The sequence below is a fragment of the Molothrus ater genome, chromosome 33 (genome assembly GCF_012460135.2).
Source record: "Molothrus ater isolate BHLD 08-10-18 breed brown headed cowbird chromosome 33, BPBGC_Mater_1.1, whole genome shotgun sequence".
Lineage (NCBI taxonomy): Eukaryota > Metazoa > Chordata > Aves > Passeriformes > Icteridae > Molothrus > Molothrus ater.
The window spans coordinates 762,825-784,270 of NC_071660.1; the positions used below are offsets into that span (position 1 = coordinate 762,825).

At 58.8% G+C, this 21,446-nt stretch overlaps 2 protein-coding genes across 2 annotated transcripts; both read left to right on the forward strand.

Moving 5' to 3' along the window:
• The first annotated feature begins 32 nt into the window (after positions 1 to 32).
• Positions 33 to 11,224, forward strand: LOC118700757 (neuroblast differentiation-associated protein AHNAK-like). Its single transcript, XM_036405343.2, has 7 exons — positions 33 to 48; positions 1,358 to 4,475; positions 4,806 to 5,099; positions 5,662 to 5,847; positions 6,691 to 6,816; positions 7,383 to 7,493; positions 10,010 to 11,224. The coding sequence occupies exons 1-7, from the start codon at positions 35 to 37 to the stop codon at positions 11,207 to 11,209; spliced, it is 5,049 nt and encodes a 1,682-aa protein (XP_036261236.1). The 5' UTR covers positions 33 to 34; the 3' UTR covers positions 11,210 to 11,224.
• A 567-nt stretch (positions 11,225 to 11,791) lies between these two features.
• Positions 11,792 to 18,772, forward strand: LOC118700752 (ribonuclease Y-like). Its single transcript, XM_036405339.1, has 10 exons — positions 11,792 to 11,955; positions 12,788 to 12,910; positions 13,053 to 13,422; positions 14,070 to 14,117; positions 14,479 to 14,568; positions 14,805 to 14,878; positions 14,996 to 15,099; positions 15,693 to 15,756; positions 16,242 to 16,390; positions 16,836 to 18,772. The coding sequence occupies exons 1-10, from the start codon at positions 11,792 to 11,794 to the stop codon at positions 16,937 to 16,939; spliced, it is 1,290 nt and encodes a 429-aa protein (XP_036261232.1). The 3' UTR covers positions 16,940 to 18,772.
• Positions 18,773 to 21,446: the final 2,674 nt, after the last annotated feature.

Here is a 21,446-nt window from a genome sequence, read left to right on the forward strand (position 1 = left end):
CCAATGGGAGCCCGGGGGGCGGGGCCCGGCGGTGATGGCGCGGGAGGGGTGAGCGGGGGGGAGGGAAGCCGGGGCCGCTTTTGGGGTCCCTGAGGGAATTTTGGGGGAGTTTGGGGGGATTTGGGGTCCGGGTGGATTCTGGAATATCCTGGAGGGATTTGGAGGTGACAGCGGGGATTGGAGCGGTCCTTGGTGAGGACTGAGGGCCTCGGGTGCAGTTTTGGGGAGTCCCTGAGGGAGATTTGAGGGGGTCTCTGACGGGGGATGGAGGTTTCTGAGGAAAGTTTGGGATCTCTGAGGGAAGTTTGTGGGCTTGGCTTGGCAATTTGGGGTTCCGGAGAGAAATTTGGGGGTTTCTGAGGGCAGCTAGGACTTGATGAGGGAATTTGCGCGTCCCTGAGGGAGGTTGGATGTGTCTGAGGGAGGTTTGGGGTCCATGAGGGGAGTTGGGGGCTTCCGTGAGGGAACTCGGGGTTCTTGAGGGAAGTTTGAATGCTCTGAGGGGGTCGAAGGGTCCTGAGGGGAGTTTGGGGCGCCCCTGATGTGAGTTGGGTTTCTGTGCGGGAATTTGGGGCTCCTGAGAGACGTTTGAGTTTCCTGAGGGGAAATTTGGGGTCCGTGACAGGGGTTGGTGGTTCTGTGAGAGAATTTGGGGTTCCTGAGGGGCGTTGGGGGTTCCATGAGGGGAGCTCGGCATTTGATGAGGGAATTTGGGCTCCCTGAGGTGTTTTGGGGGTTCTGTGAGGGAATCGGGGCTTCCTGAGGAAGGCTTGGAGGTCTCTGGGGGAGATTTTGGGTCTTTTGGGTGCAGTTTTGGGGGATCCTTGTGGGATTTTGGGCCATTTGGGTGCGGCTTGGGGAATTTTGGGAGGTCTCTGGGACATTTTGGGGGTACCTGGGACAGTTTTGAGTCTTTTTGGGGCAGTTTGGGAGGTCCCAGGCAGAGGGTTGGGGGCCTCTGGGGTGGTTTGGGTCCTTTGGGGACAGCTTGGGGGTCTCCAGGTGATTTTTGGGGGTTCCTTGGAGAAATGGGGGGTGTGTAGGATGGACGTGGGGCAGTTTAGGGGGATTTTTGGGGGAATGGGAGTTCTGGGGGGGGTCCCTGGGGTTGTTTTGGGGCGTTCTGGGGGGGGTCCCTGTGGTTGTTTTGGGGCATTTTGGCGGTTCCCGGGGGGGGGGGGGGAATCCTTGGGGCAATTTGGGGGTATTTTTGGGGTCTTTGGGGAATTTTTGTAGGGTTTTGGGGCAGATTGTGGAATTTTGAAAGGGGTTTTGGGGCTCTTTGGGTTATTTTCGGGATCCTTGGGGGATTTTGGAGATCCCAAACTCCTCAGCTCCCCCCCCCCCCCCTTTGCAGTGCCCTGGAGGATCCAGCTGTGCCCCCAGATGTTGAGGGCCCCCAAAAACACCTTCCCTGCTCCCAAAATGCCCCAGATGTGATTGGGGAGGGGTCAGATCCAGATGTTGGGGACCTGAAAACTCCCAAAGTGGCCCGAAACACCTCAGAGGCTCCAGATGTGGCAGCAGAAACCCCAAGTCCAGATGTGCTATGGGCCAGAAATGGGCACCGGACACTTCAGGTGGACAGTGACACAGATGTGGAGGAGGAGGGGCCAAATCCAGATGTTGGGCCACAAAAATTGCTTAAAATGACCCAAAATGTGCCAGAAACTCCAGATGTGAGGCTACAAACCCCAAATCCAGATGTTCCATGGCTTAAAAGTGGGCATGGCACCCTGCTGGTGGAGAGCGACACAGATGTGGAGCAGGAGGGGGCTGATCCAGAAGTGGCGCCCCCAGAACGGCTGAAAATTACCCAAAACGTCCCAGAAACTCCAGATGTTGCAGGAAAGACCCCAAATCCAGATGTTTCAGGCCCAAAAATGCAACACAGGATGGAGCTCGTGGACAGTGACACAGATGTGGATGAGGATCCTGATGTGCAGCCCCAGAAAAGGCTTAAAGTGACCCAAAACATGCCTGGAATTCCAGATGTGGAGGTAGAAACCCCAAGTCCAGCTGTGAGGGCGCCCAGAATTGGACACTGGAGAATCCTGATGGACAGCGACACAGATGTGGAGGGGGAGGAGGAGAATCCAGATGTGCAGCCCCAAAATGTGTCCGAAACTCCAGATGTGGCAGCAAAACTCCTGAATCCAGATGTTTCGGGCCCAAAACTCCGTTCTCAGATGCTGCTGGTGGACAGTGATACAGATGTGGAAGATGAAGTGAATCCAGATGTGCAGCCCCCCAAAAGCCTCAAAGTTACCCCAAACGTGCACAGAATTCCAGATGTGGAGGTGGCGACCCCAAATCCAGCTGTGGAAAGCCCCAAAATTGGCCATCAGACACTGGTGGAGAACAGCGACACAGATGTGGAGGATGATCCAGATGTGCAGCCCCCAAAAAGGCTCAGAAGGACTCAGCATTTGCCCAAAACTCCAGGTGGGCGATGGGGGACACCAAATCCAGATGTTTCAGGCCCCACAAGCAGGAGTCAGATGCTGCTGATGGACAGCGACACAGATGTGGAGGAGGATCCAGATGTGCAGCCCCTGAAAATGCTCAGAGCGACCCAAAATGTCCCTGAAACTCCAGATGTGGCTGCGAAGCCCCGAAATCCAGATGTTTCAGGCCCTGAAATCAGGTGCCAGGCATTCCTGGTGGACAGTGACACAGATGTGGAGGAGGAGGAGGAGGAGAATCCAGATGTTGAGACCCTAAAAAAGCTTGAAATGACACAAAATGTGCCTGAAAGTCCAGATGTGGTGGCACAGACCCCAAGTCCAGATGCTGGCGTGCCCAAAAATGGGTGTCAGGCACTGCTGGTGGACAGTGATACAGATGTGGAGGAGGATGAGGTGAATCCAGATGTTCATCCTTCAAAAGGGTCACAGAGGGGTCACGGGGCACTCCTGGATGACAGCGACACAGATGTGGAGGAGAAGGCAAATCCAGATGTTGGATCCTTAAAAAGACTGAAACCAGCCCCAAACGTGCCTGAAACTCCAGATGTGAGGCTGAAAATGCCAAATCCAGATGTTTCAGGCACAAAAAATGGGTGTGGGACGCTGCTGGTGGACAGCGAGACAGATGTGGAGGAGGATGAGACAAGTCCAGATGTTCGGCCCTTAAAAAGACAGAAAATGACCCAAAATGTGCCTGAAACTCCAGATGTGCCCACACCGACCCCAAATCCAGCTGTTGGAGGCCCTGAATGTGGAGCCTTGGTGGGGGAGAATGACCCAGATGTGGAGGAGGATGAGGCTGATCCAGATGTTCCGCCCTCAAAAAGACAGAAGATTACCCAAAATGTGCCCGGAACTCCAGATGTTGGGCTGAAACCCTCAAATCCAGATGTTGGGAGGCTCCAAAGGACCCAAAATGTAGCTGAAACACCAGATGTGGAGGGAGAGGAGGAAGGGTGGGATCCACATGTGGCCACCCAGCTGTTCCTGCCCCCAAATCCAGATGTGGGGGAGGCAGAGATGGATCCAGATGTTGTGAGCCCAGAACAACTCAAAATGACCCAGAAGCCACTGGAAATTCCAGATGTGGAGGAGGAAGAGGAGTCAGATGCAAATGTGGCCACCCAGCTGTTCCTGCCCTCTCCAGATATTGGGAGCCCAAAACAACCCAAAATGACCCAGAACCCTCATAAAATTCCAGATGAGGAAGAACAAGAGTCAGATCCAGATGTGGCCACCCAGCTGTTCCTGCCTTCTCCAGATGCTGGGAGCCCAGAAGGCCCCAAAACTACCCCAAAGGACCCCAAAATTCCAGATGTAGAGGGGCTGCCCTCCCTGGATCCAGATGTGGCCACGCAACTGTTCCTGCCCCCCCATCCAGGTGTGGAGGACAGCCTAAATCCAGATGTTCTGGATCCAGAACAACCCGAAATGGCCTCACACGGCCCCAGAATTCCCATTGTGAAGGTAGAGACCCCAGATCCAGATGTGGAGGGGGAGGAGGACTTGGATGTGGCCACCCAGCTGTTCCTGCCCCCTGATCCAGATGTGGAGGGTGAAGGCCCCTCAGAACCAGATGCTGGGTCCGCAAAACCACCCAAAATTCCAGATGTGGACATGGAGAGCCCAAATCCAGATGTGGGGGAGTCACTGAGGGGCCACAGGACGTTGCTGGGGGACGCTGATCCAGATGTGGATGAGGCGGGCCCAAATCCAGATGTGGCAGCCTCAAAAAGACCCCAAACAGCCCCAGAAGTCCCTGAAATTCCAGATGTGGAGGTGACCACCCCAAATCCAGATGTGGAGGGGCCAAGGAGCCCTGGCCTGAATCCAGATGTGGCCACTCAGCTGTTCCTGCCCCCTGCCCCAGATGTGGAACCCCCGGAAAGACCCGAAAGGGCCCCGGATGAGCTCCAAGTTCCAGATGTGGAGGAGGCCCCAAATCCAGATGTTGAGGGTCCCCCAAGCCCCGCCCAGGAGGAAGCAGAAGCTCCGCCCACCCCGCAGGTGAATTTTGGGGGGCCCCGGGTGATTTTGGGGGTCTCTGGTCGATTTTGGGAGCCCCCCAGGGATTCGGGGGGGGGGGGAGGGGGGGTTCCAGGTGGATTTTTGGGGGTTCCCTGTGAATTGGGGGGGGTCCCAAGTGGGGTTTGGGGTTCCCAGTGGATTTTGGGAGACCCAGGGTGGTTTGGGGGGGGGTCTCGGGTGAATTTTTGGGGGTCCTGGGTGATTTTTAGGGGGTCCCAGATGGAATTTAGGGGATTTTAGGGGTTCCTGGTGTGATTTGGGGGGTTCCCGTTGGACTTTGGGGTCCCCACCACAGCCCCTCCCCTCCAGGTGCGGCGCAGTCGGCGATTGGCCGTGAGTGGAGGGGGCGGAGCCTCACGTGGCCCTGCTCCTGCCCAGAATGGGCGTGATCCAGGCTCCAAGCCACGCCCCTCACACAAGCCACGCCCCCAGAGGGGGCAGGACCAATCAGCGGCAGTGCTTGAAGAGGCCACACCCTCTGTGCCCATAGAAGGAAATGGGCGGGGCTCAGTGGCAGCCCTGCCCCCAGAGGAGGAGGAGCCAACAGAGGGTGCCAAGCGCAGGCTCCGCCCCCGGGCAGCACCAGGCTCCGCCCAGATCCGGGTAAGGACCAGTATGGACCAGTATGAACTAGTACAGACCAGTATAGACCAGTATGGACCAATCTAGACCAGTAGAAACCAGTGCAGACTTGTACTGACCAGTACCCCTGGTGACTCCTAAGTGATCCCAGTACAGACCAGTGACCCCACCCAGTGCTCCCAGTACGGACCAGTACAGACCAGTGTGGAACTATAGTGACCAGTATAGAGCAGTGACTCCCCCAGGGGCATCCCAGTACCAATGGGAGGTTTAGGGACCAGTACAGACCGGTGCCCCCCCCATGCCCCTCCCAGCTGCTGTTCTGGGGCTGGTGGCACCTGGGCATGTCACCAAAGTGTCCCCAATGGCCCCTGAGCCCCCTGGGGATGTCCCCAAAGTGTCCCCAGTGTGTCCCTGACTCTCTCAGGGATGTCCCCAGTGTGTCCTGAATGTGTCCCTAACCTGTCCCAGTGTCCCCTAGATGTCCCCACCCACCCAGGGCTGTCCACAACCTGTCCCCACTCCCCCGGTGCTGTCCACAGGGACTCAGGGATGTCCCCACTGATGTCCCCACTGTCCCCAGGTGCTGTTCACAGGCCTGGTGGCCTCCCCGGTGCTGCGGGTGGCCCTGGGGACGTTGGGTGGCACCGAGGCCGCATCTGTGCACGACTGCAGCCACCTGGTGACCGATGGCATCCGCCGCACACTGAAGTTCCTGTGTGCCCTGGGCAGGGGCGTTCCCATTGTCACCCCCCAGTGGCTGCTAGAGGTGACATCGGGGACAGCAGAGGGTTGGGGGACCTCGGGGACATTGGGGACAATCGGGGGGGTTGGGGGGATTGGGGACAATGGGGGGAAATTGGGGGAGTGGGGACACTGGGGACATGGTGGGGACACTGGGGGACTGGGGACATTGGGGACAATCAGGGGGATAGGTGACACTGGGGACATTAGAGACATCAGGGGGACATGGGGACATTTAGGACACCAGGGACACTGAAGTTCCTCTGTGCCATTGCCAGGGGTGTCCCCATTGTCACCCCCAATGGGGTGACAATGCTTCAGGTGACATCAGGGACAGCGGGGGATAGGGGACAATTGGGGCACTTGGTGACAATGAGGGGAGTTTGGGGACAAGGAGAAGGATTTGGGGACATCGGGGACAGGGGGTTGCACTGGGGTATTCAGGGGGGATTTGGGGACGTTGGGTGGCCTTGGGGACAGTGTGGATTTTGGGAACATTGGGGACAGCTGGAGTGGCCTTGGGGACATGGGGACACTGGGGACATGGTGACAAGGGGGATTGGCCTTGGGGACTCTAGGGATGGGTGGGGTGACCTTGGGGACAGTGGGGTGACAGGGGGAACTCAGGGACAATGGGAGGGGATTTGGGGACAAGGGGAGGGCTCTTGGTGACAGTAGTGGTGGCCTTGGGGACCTTGGAGACCAGGGGTGACCTTGGGGACAGAGGGGCTTTGGGTGACAAGGGAGGGTGACCTTGGGGTCAAGGGGAAGGACTTGGGGACAATCGAAGGGGACAAGGGGGTGGCCTTGGGGACACTGGGGTGGCTCTGGTGGCCGTGTGTGACCCCTGTGTCCCCGTTGTCCCCAGAGCTCCCACAGTGGCCGCCCGCTGTCCCCAGGTCCCTTCCTGCCCCAGGACCCCCCCTGTGAGCGGCGCTTCGGCTTCCGCCTGCGCCCGGCGCTGGCCCGGGCCCGGGAGCGGCCCCTGCTGCAGGTGACACTGTCCCCAAATGTGCCCAGATGTCCCCAAATGTGACCTAAACCCATCCCTGACCCAACCCCAGGCATAGCAATGGCCCCTGCTGCAGGTGACACTGTCCCCAAATGTCCCCAAATGCCGCCTCATGTCACCTAAACCCATCCGTGACCCAGCCCCAGGCATAGCAATGGCCCCTGCTGCAGGTGACAGTGACAGCAGTGTCCTCAATGTCCCAAATGTCCCCGGGCCCAGGAATGGCCCCTGCTGCAGGTGACACTGTCCCCAAATGTCCCCAAATGTCACCTAAACCTATCCCTGAGCCAGCCCTGGGCATGGTGGCCCCCCCTCCTGCAGGTGATGATCACATTAATGTTCCCAAATGTCCCCAACTTCTCCAATGTCCCCAATACCCCAATCTCCTGAACCCCTGAATGTCCCCAACCTGCTTAGTGTCCCCAATGTCCCACCAGTCATCCCCCATGTCCCCAGTACCCCAAACCCCCAATGTCCCCAACCCCTGATTGTCCCCAATGTCCCCCTGATTGTGCCCAATGTCCCCCTGATGTCCTCTCTGTCCCCAGGGCTACCAGGTGCACGTCACCCCCAGTGTCCAGCCGTGCCCCGAGGACATGCGGGACATTGTCACCTGCTGTGGTGGCACCTTCCTGCCACAGCTGCCCCGGGAATACGCGGTGAGGGGACAGTGGGGACAGGGGACTTTGGGGACATGGAGGGGGATTGGGGACATTGGGGGCAGCGGGACATTGAGGGGATTGGGGGGATTGGGGACATTGGGGACACTCAGGGACATCAAGGGTGATGGGGACACTGGGGGATTTGGGACATTGGGGGTATTGGGGACATTGGGACATCGGGGACACTGGGGACATTTCAGGGATTGGGGGATTTTGGGGTTTCTCCTGGGGTATTTCAGGGTTTTTGGGGGGTACTTGGGGTTTCTCATTCAGTTTTTGGAGGTTTTGGGGTTTCTCACTGGGTTTTGGGGGTTTTTAGGAGCTTCTCACTGGATTTGGGGGATTTCTCACTGGGTTTTGGGGGGGTTGGGGTTTTTTGGGGGGTCTTTGAGGTTTTTTGGGGGCTCCTCACTGGGTTTTGGGGTATTTGGGGGTTTTTGGGGATCCCAGATTGGGCTCTGTGGGGAGACCCCACTGGGGGTTTTAGGGGATCTCATTGGGGTTAGAGGGTTCCTATTTGGGTTTTTGGGGATTTCTCACTGGGGGTTTTGGGAGTCTTTTTGGGGTTCTTTTGGGGTATTTGGCATTTCTGACTGGAGTCTTGGGTTGTTTGGGGGATTTGGTGTTTTTAGCGGGGTTTGGGGGGTTTCTCACTGAGGTTTTGGGGGTATTTGGGGTTTCTGATGGGGGTTTTGGGGGTCCTGACAGGGTATTTGGGGTTTCACTCTGGGTTATTTGGGTTCCTCACTGTGTTTCTGGGGTTTCCTCAGCCTGGAGTCCTGGTGATCTCGTGTCCCCAGGACCGGCCTGGGTGCGTCATTTGGGGTTCCTGACAGGGTTTTTGGGGTTTCCCCCTCAGCCCAGTGTCCTGGTGATCTCATGTCCCCAGGACCAGGCTGTGGTGGTTATTTGGGGTTTCTGAGGGGTTTTTTTGGGTTTTTTCCCCAGCCCCTTGTCCTGGTGATCTTGTATCCCCAGGACCGGGCTGGGTGGGGTTTGGGGTTCCTCACTGGGTTATTTGGGGTTCTTTTGGGGTATTTGGGGTTTCTGATAGGGCTTTTGGGGTCCTGACCCTCTTTTCCCCCAGCCCTGGGTGCTGGTCATTTACTGTCCCCAGGGCTGTTGGGATCCTGTTCAGGTTTGGGGTTTCTGATGGGGTTTTTGGGATTCCTCTCGGGGTTTTGGGGGTTTCTTACTGGGTTATTTAGGGTCCTGACCTGTTTCCCCCTAGCCTTGTGTCCTGGTGATCTCAAATCCCCAGGACCTTTCTGATCCCTCTGGGGCTTGGAGTTCCTCTCTGGGTTTTTGGGGGTATTTGGGGTTTTTTTGGGATTCCTTGGGTTCCTCTTTGGGTTTTTGGTGTTTCTCTCTGTGTTATTTGGGGTTCCTCACTGTGTTTTTGGGGTTTTTCCCCAGCCCTGTGTCCTGGTGATCTCATGTTCCCAGGACTGGGCTGGGTGGGTTGTTTGGGGTTTCTGACTGGGTTATTTGGGGTTCCTCACGGGGTATTTGGGGTTTCTGGTGGGGGTTTTTGGGGTTCCTTACGGGCTTTTTGGGGTTTCCCCCTCAGCCGTGTGTCCTGGTGATCTCGTGTCCCCAGGACTGGGCTGGGTGGGTTATTTGGGATTTCTGAGTGGGGTTTTGGGGTTTTTGATGGGTTATTTGGGGTTCCTTATGGGCTTTTTGGGGTTTCCCTCTTAGCCTGGTGTCCTGGTGATCTTGTGTCCCCAGGACTGGGCTGTGTTTGTTATTTGGGGTTTCTCTCTGGGTTATTTGGGGTTCCTGACTGGGTTTTTGGGGTTTCTGATTCAGTTTTTGGGGTTTCTCTCTGAGTTGTTTGGGGCTTCTCATTGTGTTTTTGGGGTTCCCCTGCTCCTTGTGCTGGTCATTTCCTGTCCCCAGGACAAGGCTGATGGGTTATTTGGGGTTTCTCTGTGGGTTATTTGGGGCTTCTCATGGGGTTTATGGGGTTCCTGGCAGGGTATTTGGGGTTCCACTCTGGGTTATTTGGGTTCCTCACTGTGTTTTTGGGGTCTTTCCCCCACCCCATGTCCTGGTGATCTCATGTCCCCAGGACCAACTGGGTGGATTATTTGGGGTTCCTGTGGGTATTCCAGGTTTCTGACTGGGTTTTTGGGGTTTCTGATGGAGTTTTTGGGGTTTCCCCCTCAGACAGTTGTTCTGGTGATCTCGTGTCCCCGGGACCAGGCTGGGTGGGTTATTTGGGGTTTCTGACTGGGAAATTTGGGGCTCCTGATGGGATATTTGAGGTTTCCCTCTGCGTTATTTGGGGTTTCTCAGTGTGTTTTTGGGGTTTTTCCCCAGCCCCGTGTCCTACTGATCTTGTGCCCCCAGGACTGGGCCGTGTGGGCTATTTGTGGTTTCTGACTGGGTTTTTGGGGTTTCTGATGGGTTATGTGGGGTTCCTGATGGTGTATTTGGGGTTCCTGACAGGTTTTTTCAGGTTTCTGATGGGTTATTTGGGGTTTCTCTCTGTGTTTTTGGGTCCCCAGCCCCGTGTCCTGGTCATTTCCTGTCCCCAGGACCGCTGGCTCTGGCCCCCGGCCGTGGCCGCGCGGCTCCCGCTGCTCTCGGCCGAGCTGCTGCTCTCGGGGGTCCTGCGGCAGCGCCTGGAGCTGGCCCCGTTCCTGCTGAGCCCCTGGCAGCCCCCCGAAAACACCCCCGAGCCCCCCCAAAACACCCCAAATCCCACCCAAAATACCCCAAATCCCACCCGAAACCAAAAAAATCCCACCCAAAGTACCCCAAATCCCCCCCAGAATAGCCCAGAGCCCACCCGAAACCAAACAAATCCCACCCAAAAAGCCCCAAATCCCACCCAGAAACGGAAAATTCCCCCCCGAAAAACCCCAACCCCCACCCCAAAAACCCCAAATCGCCCCCAAAATCAAAAGAATCCCACCCAGACACACCCAAATCCTGCCCAAAGTGCTCCAAACCCGCCCCAAAAAACTCCAAATCCCCCCCAAAAACAAAAAAATTGCCCCCCAAAAACCCCAAATCCCCCCCAGAAACGCCCAAATCCCACCCAAAATCCCCCACCCCAAACCCAGTCCCGGCCCCATTTTGGGGGCTCCACTCCTCCCCCAAGCCCCCCCAGGACTCGTAGTGGGCGGAGACCCCCCCAAAATCCCCCCCCAAAAACCCCAAGTTCAGGGACCCCCCAAAAAACTCCAAATCCACCCAAAAAAACCCCAAATCCATCCCAAAAAACCCCCAAACGGCCCCGGGGTCACTCAGAGGGTCCCGACGCCGATTTTGGGGTCCCAGACCCCCCACAAGAGCCCCCCAGGACCCGGAGCCGCCAGGGACCCCCCCAAAATCCCCCTCGGGACCCCCCAAATTCAGGGACATCCAAAAAACCCTTAAATCCAACCCCAAAATCCCCCAACCCGCCCCAAAAAAACCCAAAACAGCCCCAGGGTCCCCCTGGGGATCCCAACTCCAATTCTGGGGTCCCAGATCCTCCCATGGACCCCCCCATGGAGCCCCCCAGGACCCGGAGTGGGCGCAGACCCCCTCCAAATGCAGGGAATCCCCAAAAACCCCCAAACCGGCCCCAAAAAGCCCCAAATTCCACCCCAAAACGAACCCGGGGTCCCCCAGAGGGTTCCCCCTCCAATTCTGGGGTCCCCGAGCCCCCCCCGAGCCCCCCCCGGACCCGGAGCCGCCGGGGAGCCCCAATAAAGTGAATTTGGGCAGCAGAATTTGGGCTTTTTGGGGTCAAAAATCCCAAATTTGGGGGGGAGGAGCCGGGAGGGTTTGGGGACAGCCCTGGGGTGGCCATGGGGTGGCCATGGGGGGGCTGGGGACATGTAGGACGTTGGGGAACATCAGAGAGCCCTTGGGGACACCGGGGACTGTCTCGGGGACACTTTGGGGACACCAAGGACCCTTTTGGGGACACCCCAGGATGGTCGTGGTGGCCTTGGGGACATCAGGGACTTCCGTGGGGACACACTGGGGACATCAGAGTCCCCTTGGTGACATCAGGGACCCCCTTGGGAATATTTTGGGGACATCGGGGGATCCCTTGGGGACACCAAGGACCCTTTTGGGGACCCTCTGGGGACATCGGGGACCCCCCCTGGGTCGGTCATGCGGAAGTTCGGGGCATCAAAGGTCCCGTTGGGGACAATGGGGACCCTTTTGCATTTAGCCCCGCCCCCTCAATCCTCAGCCAATCAGCGCTCTCGTGCCATGGCACTGCAGCCAATGGCAGCGCAGGACGGGCGGGATTTTCGCCGCCATGGAAACGCCCGAGCCGGGTCACCATGGTAACGAGCGAGGACGCTTCCGGGTTCTTGCCCGGCCCTCTGCCGCTCTCAGCCAATCAGCGCTGGCGGAGTGAAACAGCCAATGGCGATGCAGTAGGGGCGGGAGCAGCGTTGCCATGGCAACGGGGCGGCCGGGTCTGGGGCGGGAAAAGCGAGAAAAGGTAAAAAAAGGGAATAAAACCCGGGATTGGTGCGGGGTGGGAGAGACTGGGGGGCCCTGGGGACAGCGGGACCCCTTGGGGACACTGGGACCCCTCGGGGATGGGCGTGGGGTCTTCGACAACCCTGACTGACCCTGTCAGTACCAAATGGGCCCCAGGACCCTCACTGACCCTGCCAGGACCCCATTGCCTCCTCAGGATCCTGATTTACCCTGCCAGGACTCCATTCCTTCCTCAGGACATTGATTTACTCTGCCAGGACCCCGTCCCTTCTCAGGACCCAAATTTACCCTTTCAGACCCTCACTTACCCTTCCATGAGACCCCCGGACCGCATTAACCCCGCCCTAAGGCTGCACTTAGCCTTTCAGGACCCCATTTACCCCTCCTAGGACCCCCATTTCCCCTTCCAGGACCCGATCCCCTAGCCCCGCCTACACCCCCAGACGCGCCCTCCTATTGGTCGGAGGGGGAGGCGGGATCCGGAAGCCGCCGCCTCTGATTGGCTGAGGGGGGGAGCGCGGGAAAGCGGCGGCGGGGGCGCCTTCCCGGCGTGCACCGCGCGGGGGTACTGGGAGAGACTGGGAGGGGAACTGGAAGGTACTGGGGGGAACTGGGAGAGACTGGGAGGGGAACTGGAAGGTACTGGGGGGAACTGGGAGAGACTGGGAGGGGAACTGGAAGGTACTGGGGGGAACTGGGAGAGACTGGGAGGGGCTGGGAGGGACTGGGAGCGTGGGGAGGGGGAACTGGGAGGGACTGGGAGGTTACTGGGACTGGGGACAGGCTATACTGGTCCATACTGGTCCATACTGGGAACTGTCCCCCCACAGGTCGCCGATGGCCGAGACCCGCCCGGGCCCTCCTACTGCTCCCAGTGGCTCCCAGTACTCCCAGTTCCCCCCTCCCAGTCTGGAGAGGCTCATCCCCCCCTCCCACTTTGTGCTGCGCCCCAGGTGAGGCTCCCAGTGCTCTCAGTAACCAACTCTCAGTAACCCCCCAGTGAACCTCCCAATGCTCTGAGTAACCTCCCAGTAACCCCCAGTAATCCCAGTTCCCCCTCCCAGTGCTCCCAGTAATCCCAGTCCCCCCTCACAGGTCCCTGGGAGCGGAGCTTGAGGCAGAAAGGGGGCGTGTCCATGACTTGGAGGTGGAGCTGAAAGCACTGAAGGGGCAGAGCCAGCACCTGGGGGCGGAGCTTGAGGCAGAAAGGAGGCGGAGCCAGCAGCTGGAGGCAGAGCTTGAAGCAGAAAAGGGGCGGAGCCAATGCCTGGAGGCAGAACTTAAGTCAGAAAGGGGGCGGAGCCAAGCACTGGGGGTGGAACTCGATGCCCTGAAGGGGCGTGGCCAGCGATTGGAGGCGGAGCTGGATGCAGAAAAGGGGCGGAGCCAAATCCTGGAGATGGAGCTGGAGACCCTGAGGGGGCGGGGCCTTGGCCCAGAGGGGGCGGAGACAAGCCCAGAGCAGGTGAGGCCTCGGTGCTCCCAGTTACCCCCAGTAACTCCCAGTGCTTCCCAGTAACCCCCACTAACCCCCAGTAACTCCCAGTGCTGCCAGTCTCACCTGTCCCAGGTGTTCTGGGTTTGTCCCGGGGCCAGAGCCACCCTGGGAGGGATCGGGGACACCTGGGAGGACACTGGGGATACACCTGGTGACATTTGGGGGCACTTGGGGACACACCTGAACACACCTGAGGGGACTTGGGACACACCTGGAAGCACCTGGGGACATTGGGGGCACACCTGGGACACCTGGAGGCTCCTGGGTGCATCTGGCACATCTGAGCACACCTAGGGGATGTTGGGGACACACCTAGGGGACACTGGGGACATACTTGGGGATGTTGGGGGCACACCCTGAGGTGGCCCAGGTGTGTTTGGAGTGTCTCAAGTACATTTGGGATGTTTCAGGTGGGATTTTCGGGATTCCCCAGGTGAGTTTGAGGTGTCTCAGGTGAGTTTTGGGAGGTCCCAGGTGAGTGTTTGGGATGTCTCAGGTTTATTTGGGATTCCTCAGATGAGGTTTGGGGTTCCCCAGGTGTGTTTGGGGTCTCTCAGGTGTATTTGGGGTCTCAGATGAGTTTTTGGGGTCTCAGGTGAGCTCTCTCTCCCCAGGTGCTGCTGGGCCGCTGGCGCCAGAAGGTTTTCCAGCTGCTGCTGCAGGTGAGGCTGCAAAGGGGCCAGGAGCTGCAGCTGCAGGGACAGGTGAGGGGACAGGGGAGAGCACACCTGGGACAGGTAGGGGGACAGGGGACAGGTGAGGGGACATGGGGGACACAGGGACATGTGGGAGCCTTGCATGCCTGTGACAGGTGAGGGGACACACCTGGGGCAGGTGAGACCCCACAGGTGGGGCCGACCCCACACCTGGGGGGACCCTCTGGGGTCACCTTTGTCCCTTTAGGGTCACATGGACACACCTGGACACACCTGTGTCCCTTGGGGAGGGTCTGGCGGTCACCTGGGCAGGTCACCTGTGTCCCTCAGGGATGTCACTTGTGTCCCCGTGTCCCCCCTGTCCCAGGTGCGCTCCCTGGGTGCTGCAGTGGCCGCCGGGTCCCGCCAGGTGTCGCTGTTGGAGCTGCAGCTGCGCCAGGGGCAGCAGGAGAGACAGGTGAGGGACACCTGGGGACACACCTGGAACAGGTGAGGGACACCTGGGGACACACCTGGGGACACACCTGGGGCAGTTGAGGGACACCTGGGGACACACCTGGGGACACACCTGGGGCAGGTGAGGGGACACCTTGGGGACAGCCGGGGGGTTGGGGACACCTTGGGGCAATCTGGGGACACCTTGGGGCCATCTGGGGACAATTTGGGGACAACCTGGGGCTGTTCTGTGTCCAGGCCCTGTCCCAGGAGCGGCTCCGGGCGGAGGCGGCTGAGGAGGAACTGGGGAAACTGGGCCAGGCCCTGAGCCGGTACTGGGGGAACTGGGAGGGACTGGGCTGTCGCAATTGCTGTCCCCAGGCTGTTGGGGACACTGGGGGTTACGTTTGTACTGGTTTATACTGGGCTGTCCCCGTTGCTGTCCCCAGGCTGTTGGGGACACTGGGTGTGGCCCTGGCCGATGTCACCACAGCCATCGTGGCCCTGGGGACCCTCAGTGAGCGCCTGGGACGGGCCCAGCACCGACTGCAGGGTCAGTGACACTGGGGACATCTGGGGACACTGCAGGAACACCTGGGGACACTGCAGGGATATCTGGGGACACTGCAGGGAGGCTTTGTGGGAGGAGTGGGGACACTTTGTCAGGATTGGGGACACTCTGGGCACGGTTTGGGGACAGTCGTGGGGGTTGGGGACACCTTGGGGACACTTTGGAGGCATTGGGGGAGGACTGGGGACACTTTGGGGGATTTTGGGGATGGTGAGGACAATTTGGGGACAATTTGGAGGTGTTGGGGGATGACTGGGGACGCCTGGGAACACCTGAGGGGGGTTTGGGACATTTTGGGGACATTGCGGGGACACTGGGGACACTTTGGGCCTGTTGGGGACACCTTGGGCCATTGGGAATGGTTTGAGGGATTGGGAACACTTTGGGGCGGTAGGGATGCTCCTGGAACACCTTGAGGACACTTTGGGGACATTTGGGACACCTTAGGAGGGATTGGTGACACCTTGGGGACACTTGGGACACTGTGGGGACATTGGGGACACTCTGGGGACATGGTGGGGACCCTGTGGTGGCTGTGCCCACTGTCCCTGTCCCAGTGTCCCCTCTGTCCCCAGTGCTGGTGGCCTCGGGGAGGCTCCGGTGGCAGCGGGAGCCAGAGGGGACAGCAGGGGACAGCAGGTGAGTGACACCGGGGACACTGGGGGTGGCACTAGGGACATTTGGGACATCAGGGTGACACTGGGGATGTTTGGGACATTGAGATGGCCCTGGGGACATTAGGGGTGGCCCTGGGGACAGCAGGGTGACACTGGGGACATTGAGAGGTTACCTTGGGGACAATGGGGACATTGGGGACAGTGGGTGAGTGACACTACTGGGGACATTGTGGGTGGCCCTGGGGACAGTAGGCACAGCAGGTGAGGGACACCGTGGGGGCACTGGGGACAGTGGGGACATTGAGATGACCCTGGGAACACTGAGGGGCTGGCACTGGGGACAGTGGTGACACCGGGGCCATCAGAGGAGGCCCTGGGGACAGTGGGGACAGAGGTGAGTGACACCGGGGTGGCACAGGTGACATCAGGGGGTGGCCATTGGGACAGCGCTGAGCCCAGTGGTGACACAGTGGCTTTGTCCCTTCTCTGTCCCCTCTGTGTCCCCAGCACGGTGGCCCCAGAGGTGACATCGGAGAAGGTGATTGGGTGGCACCAAGGGGACACCAGGGGTGGCTCTGTCCCCAGGGTGTCACCCCTGTGTTGCCCTCCCCAGACCACCAAGGGTGGGGACAGGACCCAGCCACGCCCGGGCACAGGTGGGTGTGTCCCAATGTGTCCCCAAATGTCCTCAAATGTGTCCCTGGTGTCCCCACTGTCCTCAGTGTCACCAAACGTCCCCAAATGTGTCCCTGAGTGTCCCCAAATGTACGTCAGTGTGTCCCCAAGTGTGTCCCCAGTGTCCCTAAATGTTCCCTGATGTCCCTTCAATGTGTCCCCAATGTCCCCAGATGTCCCTAAAAAGTCCCTGAATGTCCCCAAATGTCCTTCCCAGTGTCCTCTCAATGTTCCCAAATGTGTCCCAAGTGTCCCCAAGCTGTCCCCACTGTCCTGTCAGTGTTCTCAAATGTCCCTCAGTGTCCCCCAAGTGTCCCTGAGTGTCCCCAAATGTCCTTCAACATCCCCAATGTCTTCAGTGTTCCCTCAGTGTGTCCCCAGATGTGTCCCCAATGTCACTCCAGTGTCCCCCACGTGTCCCTGCAGTGTCCCTGGCCCCACTGGTGATGCAGCTCCAGGCCCTTGGTGCTGCCATCCTTGGGGACATCACAGACCCCGCAGTGCCAACGCCCCCATGGGGACACCGGTGACATCATCGGGGACAGGTGACATCATCAGGGAGCGGTGGCACTGCAGGGACAGAGATGACATCGCTGTGGAGGTGGTGACGTCGCTATGATGATGTTGATGATGTCACTATGATGGTGATGACATCATGGCTCTGCCCCAACCCTGGCTCGGTGTCACTTTGTCCCCGCCCACCCCCAATGTCCCCAAAGCCACCACGACCATCCCAGAGGGTCCCCAAAGAGTCCCTGATGTCCCAAGGAGGTTCTTTGGTGTCCCCAACCCCCCCCCCAATGCCCTCCAGGCATCCCCACATGTCCCAGGAATGTCCCCAACCCCTCCCAGTGTCCCCAAGAGCCCCCAAAGTGTCCCCAAAGGTGGACATGGTAACAGAAGTTCCCATGGTAACAGAAGTCCCGCCCATCCTGTGCTGCCATTGGCTGCTGTGCTCGGGACTGAGAGCGCTGATTGGCTGGGTTTGGAGGGGGCGGGGCTAAATGCAGAACTGGGCCCAAACCAGTAAAGACTGAACTGGAACTGGGATCAACTGGGAACTGGGTCCGAACCAGTACAGACTGAACTGGGAGTGATCCCAAACCAGTACAGGGGCTAAACTGGGAACTGGGATGAGCTGGGACCAGTGCCTGAACTGAGACCAGAACCCCAGACTGATCTGGGAGCCACAGTGGTCACTCACAGACCCAGCACTGCTTCTGGTTTGTACTGGTTCATACTGGTCCCCATTCCTCCATAGTGATTTATACTGGTCTGTACTGGTTTGTACTGGTTCATACTGGTCCATCCTGGTCACTGGCCATACTCCAGCCCCCCTGTGTGTCTCCTGTACTCTCTCAGTGGTGTCTGAGCCACAGGGGAATGGCCCCAGCCCATGGCCAGCCAGAATGGCCACAGGGGAACGGCCGCAGACTGAGGGTTAGTGGGAATGGCCACAGGGGAACGGCCGCAGACTGAGGGTCAGTGGGAATGGCCGCAGGGGAGCGGCCGCAGACTGAGGGTCAGTGGGAATGGCCGCAGGGGAATGGCCGCAGCCCGGGCTCAGCTGGATGCGTCGCTCGCCCTTGGGCCGTTGCCACCGAGCGCCTCCCGTGGTCCCGGCGGTGCCCGGCCTCACCGGTGCCTGGGCTGTGTGGCCACTGCGGCACAGGAGCTCATGGCCATGCGGGTCCACCAGTGGCCAACTGGGCAGCAGAGGGTTGGTCAGCAGTGGGATGTCCAGTGTGGTCACTCAGTGGTGGCTGGCATAGGTTTGATGTAGAAGATGGCGGGCAGGTCTAGCGGCATGGCCGGAGGAATATTGGTGTCATCTGGCACGATCCATGTGGGGCCTTTGTTGTTGTCATTGTCATAACTGTCATCGCTGTCATCATCATCGTTGTCATTGTCACTGTCCTCCATGTGGATCTTGAGGATCTCCTGGGATGGCAGAGATGGGGATGTTGTGGTGGCCATGCGGAGCTGGAGGAGCTCCTCGGTGGTGATGCGGGTGGCCCAGGAGGAGGAGGAGGAGGAGGAGAAGGAAGGGTCATTGTTACCATGGATTGTCACAATGTCGCTGTGGATTGTCACATTGTCACCATGGATTGTCCTGTCCCCACCATGGATGGTCCTAATGTCACCCTGGATGGTCCTGATGTCACCATGGATTGTCCCCTCACTGCCATGGGAACCCCATGGTGACAATGACAATGAAAAGGGTCTTTCTCCACTGTGGTTGAGTCACAGGGCCTCTAGAGGGTCCATGAGGAGGAGGAGGAGGATGAAGATCTTTCTCCACCATGGTTGGCACGCGATGACCCACTGGGTGGTGTGTGACAATGACAGTGGAGACTCTTCGCTACCATGGACTGCCCTTGATGACAATGGAGATCCTTCATGACCGTGGTTGGCTCGTGATGATGATGACAATAAAGGCAAAGACCCATCAAGACCACAGATGGACTCATCTCCATCATGGATATTCCACAACGATAATGACCCTTCAGGAAGACAAATAGTCCTTAATGATGATGGTGAAGACCCTTCACGACCACAGACAGTCCATGATGATGATGATGACAAAGGCAAAGACCCATCATGACCATGGATGGCTCTTGAAGATCAGGGATGGACCCGTCATGGTCATGGATAGCCTTTGATGATGACAATGACAGTGAACACCCATCAAGGCCACGGGTGGACTCATGACTGTCACAGATATTCCACAACGATGATGACCCTTCATGACCACGGGTTCCTTGACAATGCCCATGACCCATCGTGACCATGAACGTTCTGTGATGATGATGATGATGATGACGATGCTGATGACCCATCATGACCATTCTGTGACAATGTTGATGACGATGCCCCACCATGAACCCGGCTGGCCCCATCCCCTCCAGCTCCTGCAGGATCTTTCAGCATGGCTCCACCAGGTGCCCCATCTGCAGCATGCTGGCCACCAGCAAACCCCAGCGAGAACCCTCCAGGACCCCCCAGATCGTCCCCGGGATTTTCCAAAACCCCTCCCAGAACTTCCAGGACCCCTCGAGACCCCCCAAACCCCACCCAGGACCCCTCAAGGCCCTCCAGGACCCCCCAGATCCTCCCCAGGAATTGCCAGAACCCCCAAACCCTCTTGGGACCCCTCAAATCCTCCCCAGAACCCCTCAAATCCTCCTCAGGACCCCTAACGTGCCCTCTCTGAGGCCATTTCTGTAATGACTCAAATTGCAATTAAAAGTTGACTTTCCAGAAAGTTCCTGGGTTTTTGCTGGAAAACTGGGAACTTCCTGGAAAATCAATGTTTTATCCGAATCTGAAGCATTAAAATACAGGAATTTCCAGGAAAATAAGCTTTTAATGCCAATTTGGGGCATTAAAAACTGAGAATTCCTTGGAAAATCAACGTTTTATCCCAGTTTGGGGTATCTAGGGGGGGTCTTGGGTCCCGTTTTGGGGGATTTCCATGGAATTCCCAGTATTTTAGGGGTTTCCAGGGAATTCCCAGGTTTTTGGGGTCCTGGTCCCATTTTGGTTCCCATGGAATTCCCAGGATTTTGGTGGGGGGTGTCCATCCGATTTTTGGAGTATACCTCCCCTCTTCCCCCGCCCCCCTCCACATCCATTTCAGTTTCGATTCTCAGACCGCGCCACCGGCTTGGCCGTGCCCCTTTCTCCAATCGGACCAATCAGAGCTTGGGGTGGAGCCTAGGGGAAACAGCCCATGGGGGGGGGGGGTCGGGGGCAGGGGAATGAGGTCCCAGAAGGTGATTGGGGTCCTGGAAGGGGAAATGAGGGTTCTGAAGCGTTCATTGGGGTCCTACAGACGGAATTCAGGACCCTCATTTAACCTGCCAGGACCCCCATTTACCCCCTCAGGACCCTCATTTCCCTGCCAGGACCCAATTCACCCCCTCAAAACCCTGTTTCTCCTTCCAGGACCCCATTTGTCCCCATCACTATGGAAACAGCACCTGTGAGTGACCGGAACTTGCTGGGTTGGTCCTGTCCCCAAATATCCCCAGTGACGTCACCAGGAATTCCCATCAGTATTTGGGACAATTTTAATGAAAATTCCCTGAAAATTCCCCAGATTTATCTCAAATCCTGTGCTGGGACGGTGGGAGGGGACAGGTGACACCAGCGATGTCCCCAATGGTGTCACCACCCCGATGACATCACAGTGGTGACATCACTGTCCCTGCAGCAGCCTCGGGATGTCCTTGATGGCTCTTTGGCACTGCTCAGCCACCGCACGGGCACCGGGGCCACCAGGGAGCCTGCGGATGTCCCCAAGTGTCCCCAGCAGGTGACGCGTGGCCAGGCGGGCACTGGCCTCCCACAGCCGCTCAGCCACGGCCACCTTGGCCACCAAGGCCTCGGGGACATCGGGGGACGCCTCATTTGTCCCCTTCAGGGCAGCCTCGATGTCCCCGAGCCAGCGCTGCAGCTCCCGGGGGAACGCGGTGGCTTCGTCACACGCGGCCACCAAGCGCTCCAGCAGCCCCAGGGCCGCCTCTGCCCGCTGTCCCCCCTGGTGGCTGCCCCCCCCCTCCCTGGTGGCCACCTCAGCCTCCATCCTGGCCTCGGTGGCCGCCACCAACTCATTTTTGGCTGTCTCCAACCGCGCCTCACGTGCAGCCTCCTCCGAGGCCATCTTCTCCTTGTTCGTGGCCAGTGTCAGGTGCCAGGCCTCGGCCACCAGCTTGTGCAGAGATGGCTCCCAGCGGGTGGCCTTGTCCTGCAGGTCCCTGGCCCGGGTGTTGGCGGTGGCCGCGGTGGTGGCCTCCCTGGTGGCCGTGTCCCTGCAGGCATCTTTGAGCTCGGTGGCCTCCCGGGCCAGCCGGGCCCAGCTGTCCTCGAGCGTGGCCACCGAGTCCCTCCAGGCGCTGGCTGCAGCTGTCACATGGGCCCAGGTGGCCCCCAGGTTGGCCCTAAAGGCAGCCAGGGCCTGGCCCAGGGAGGTGACACCTTGGTGGCCCAAGGTGTCCCGGAGGTGACCGATGAAGGTCCCCAGGGCCGCCTGCA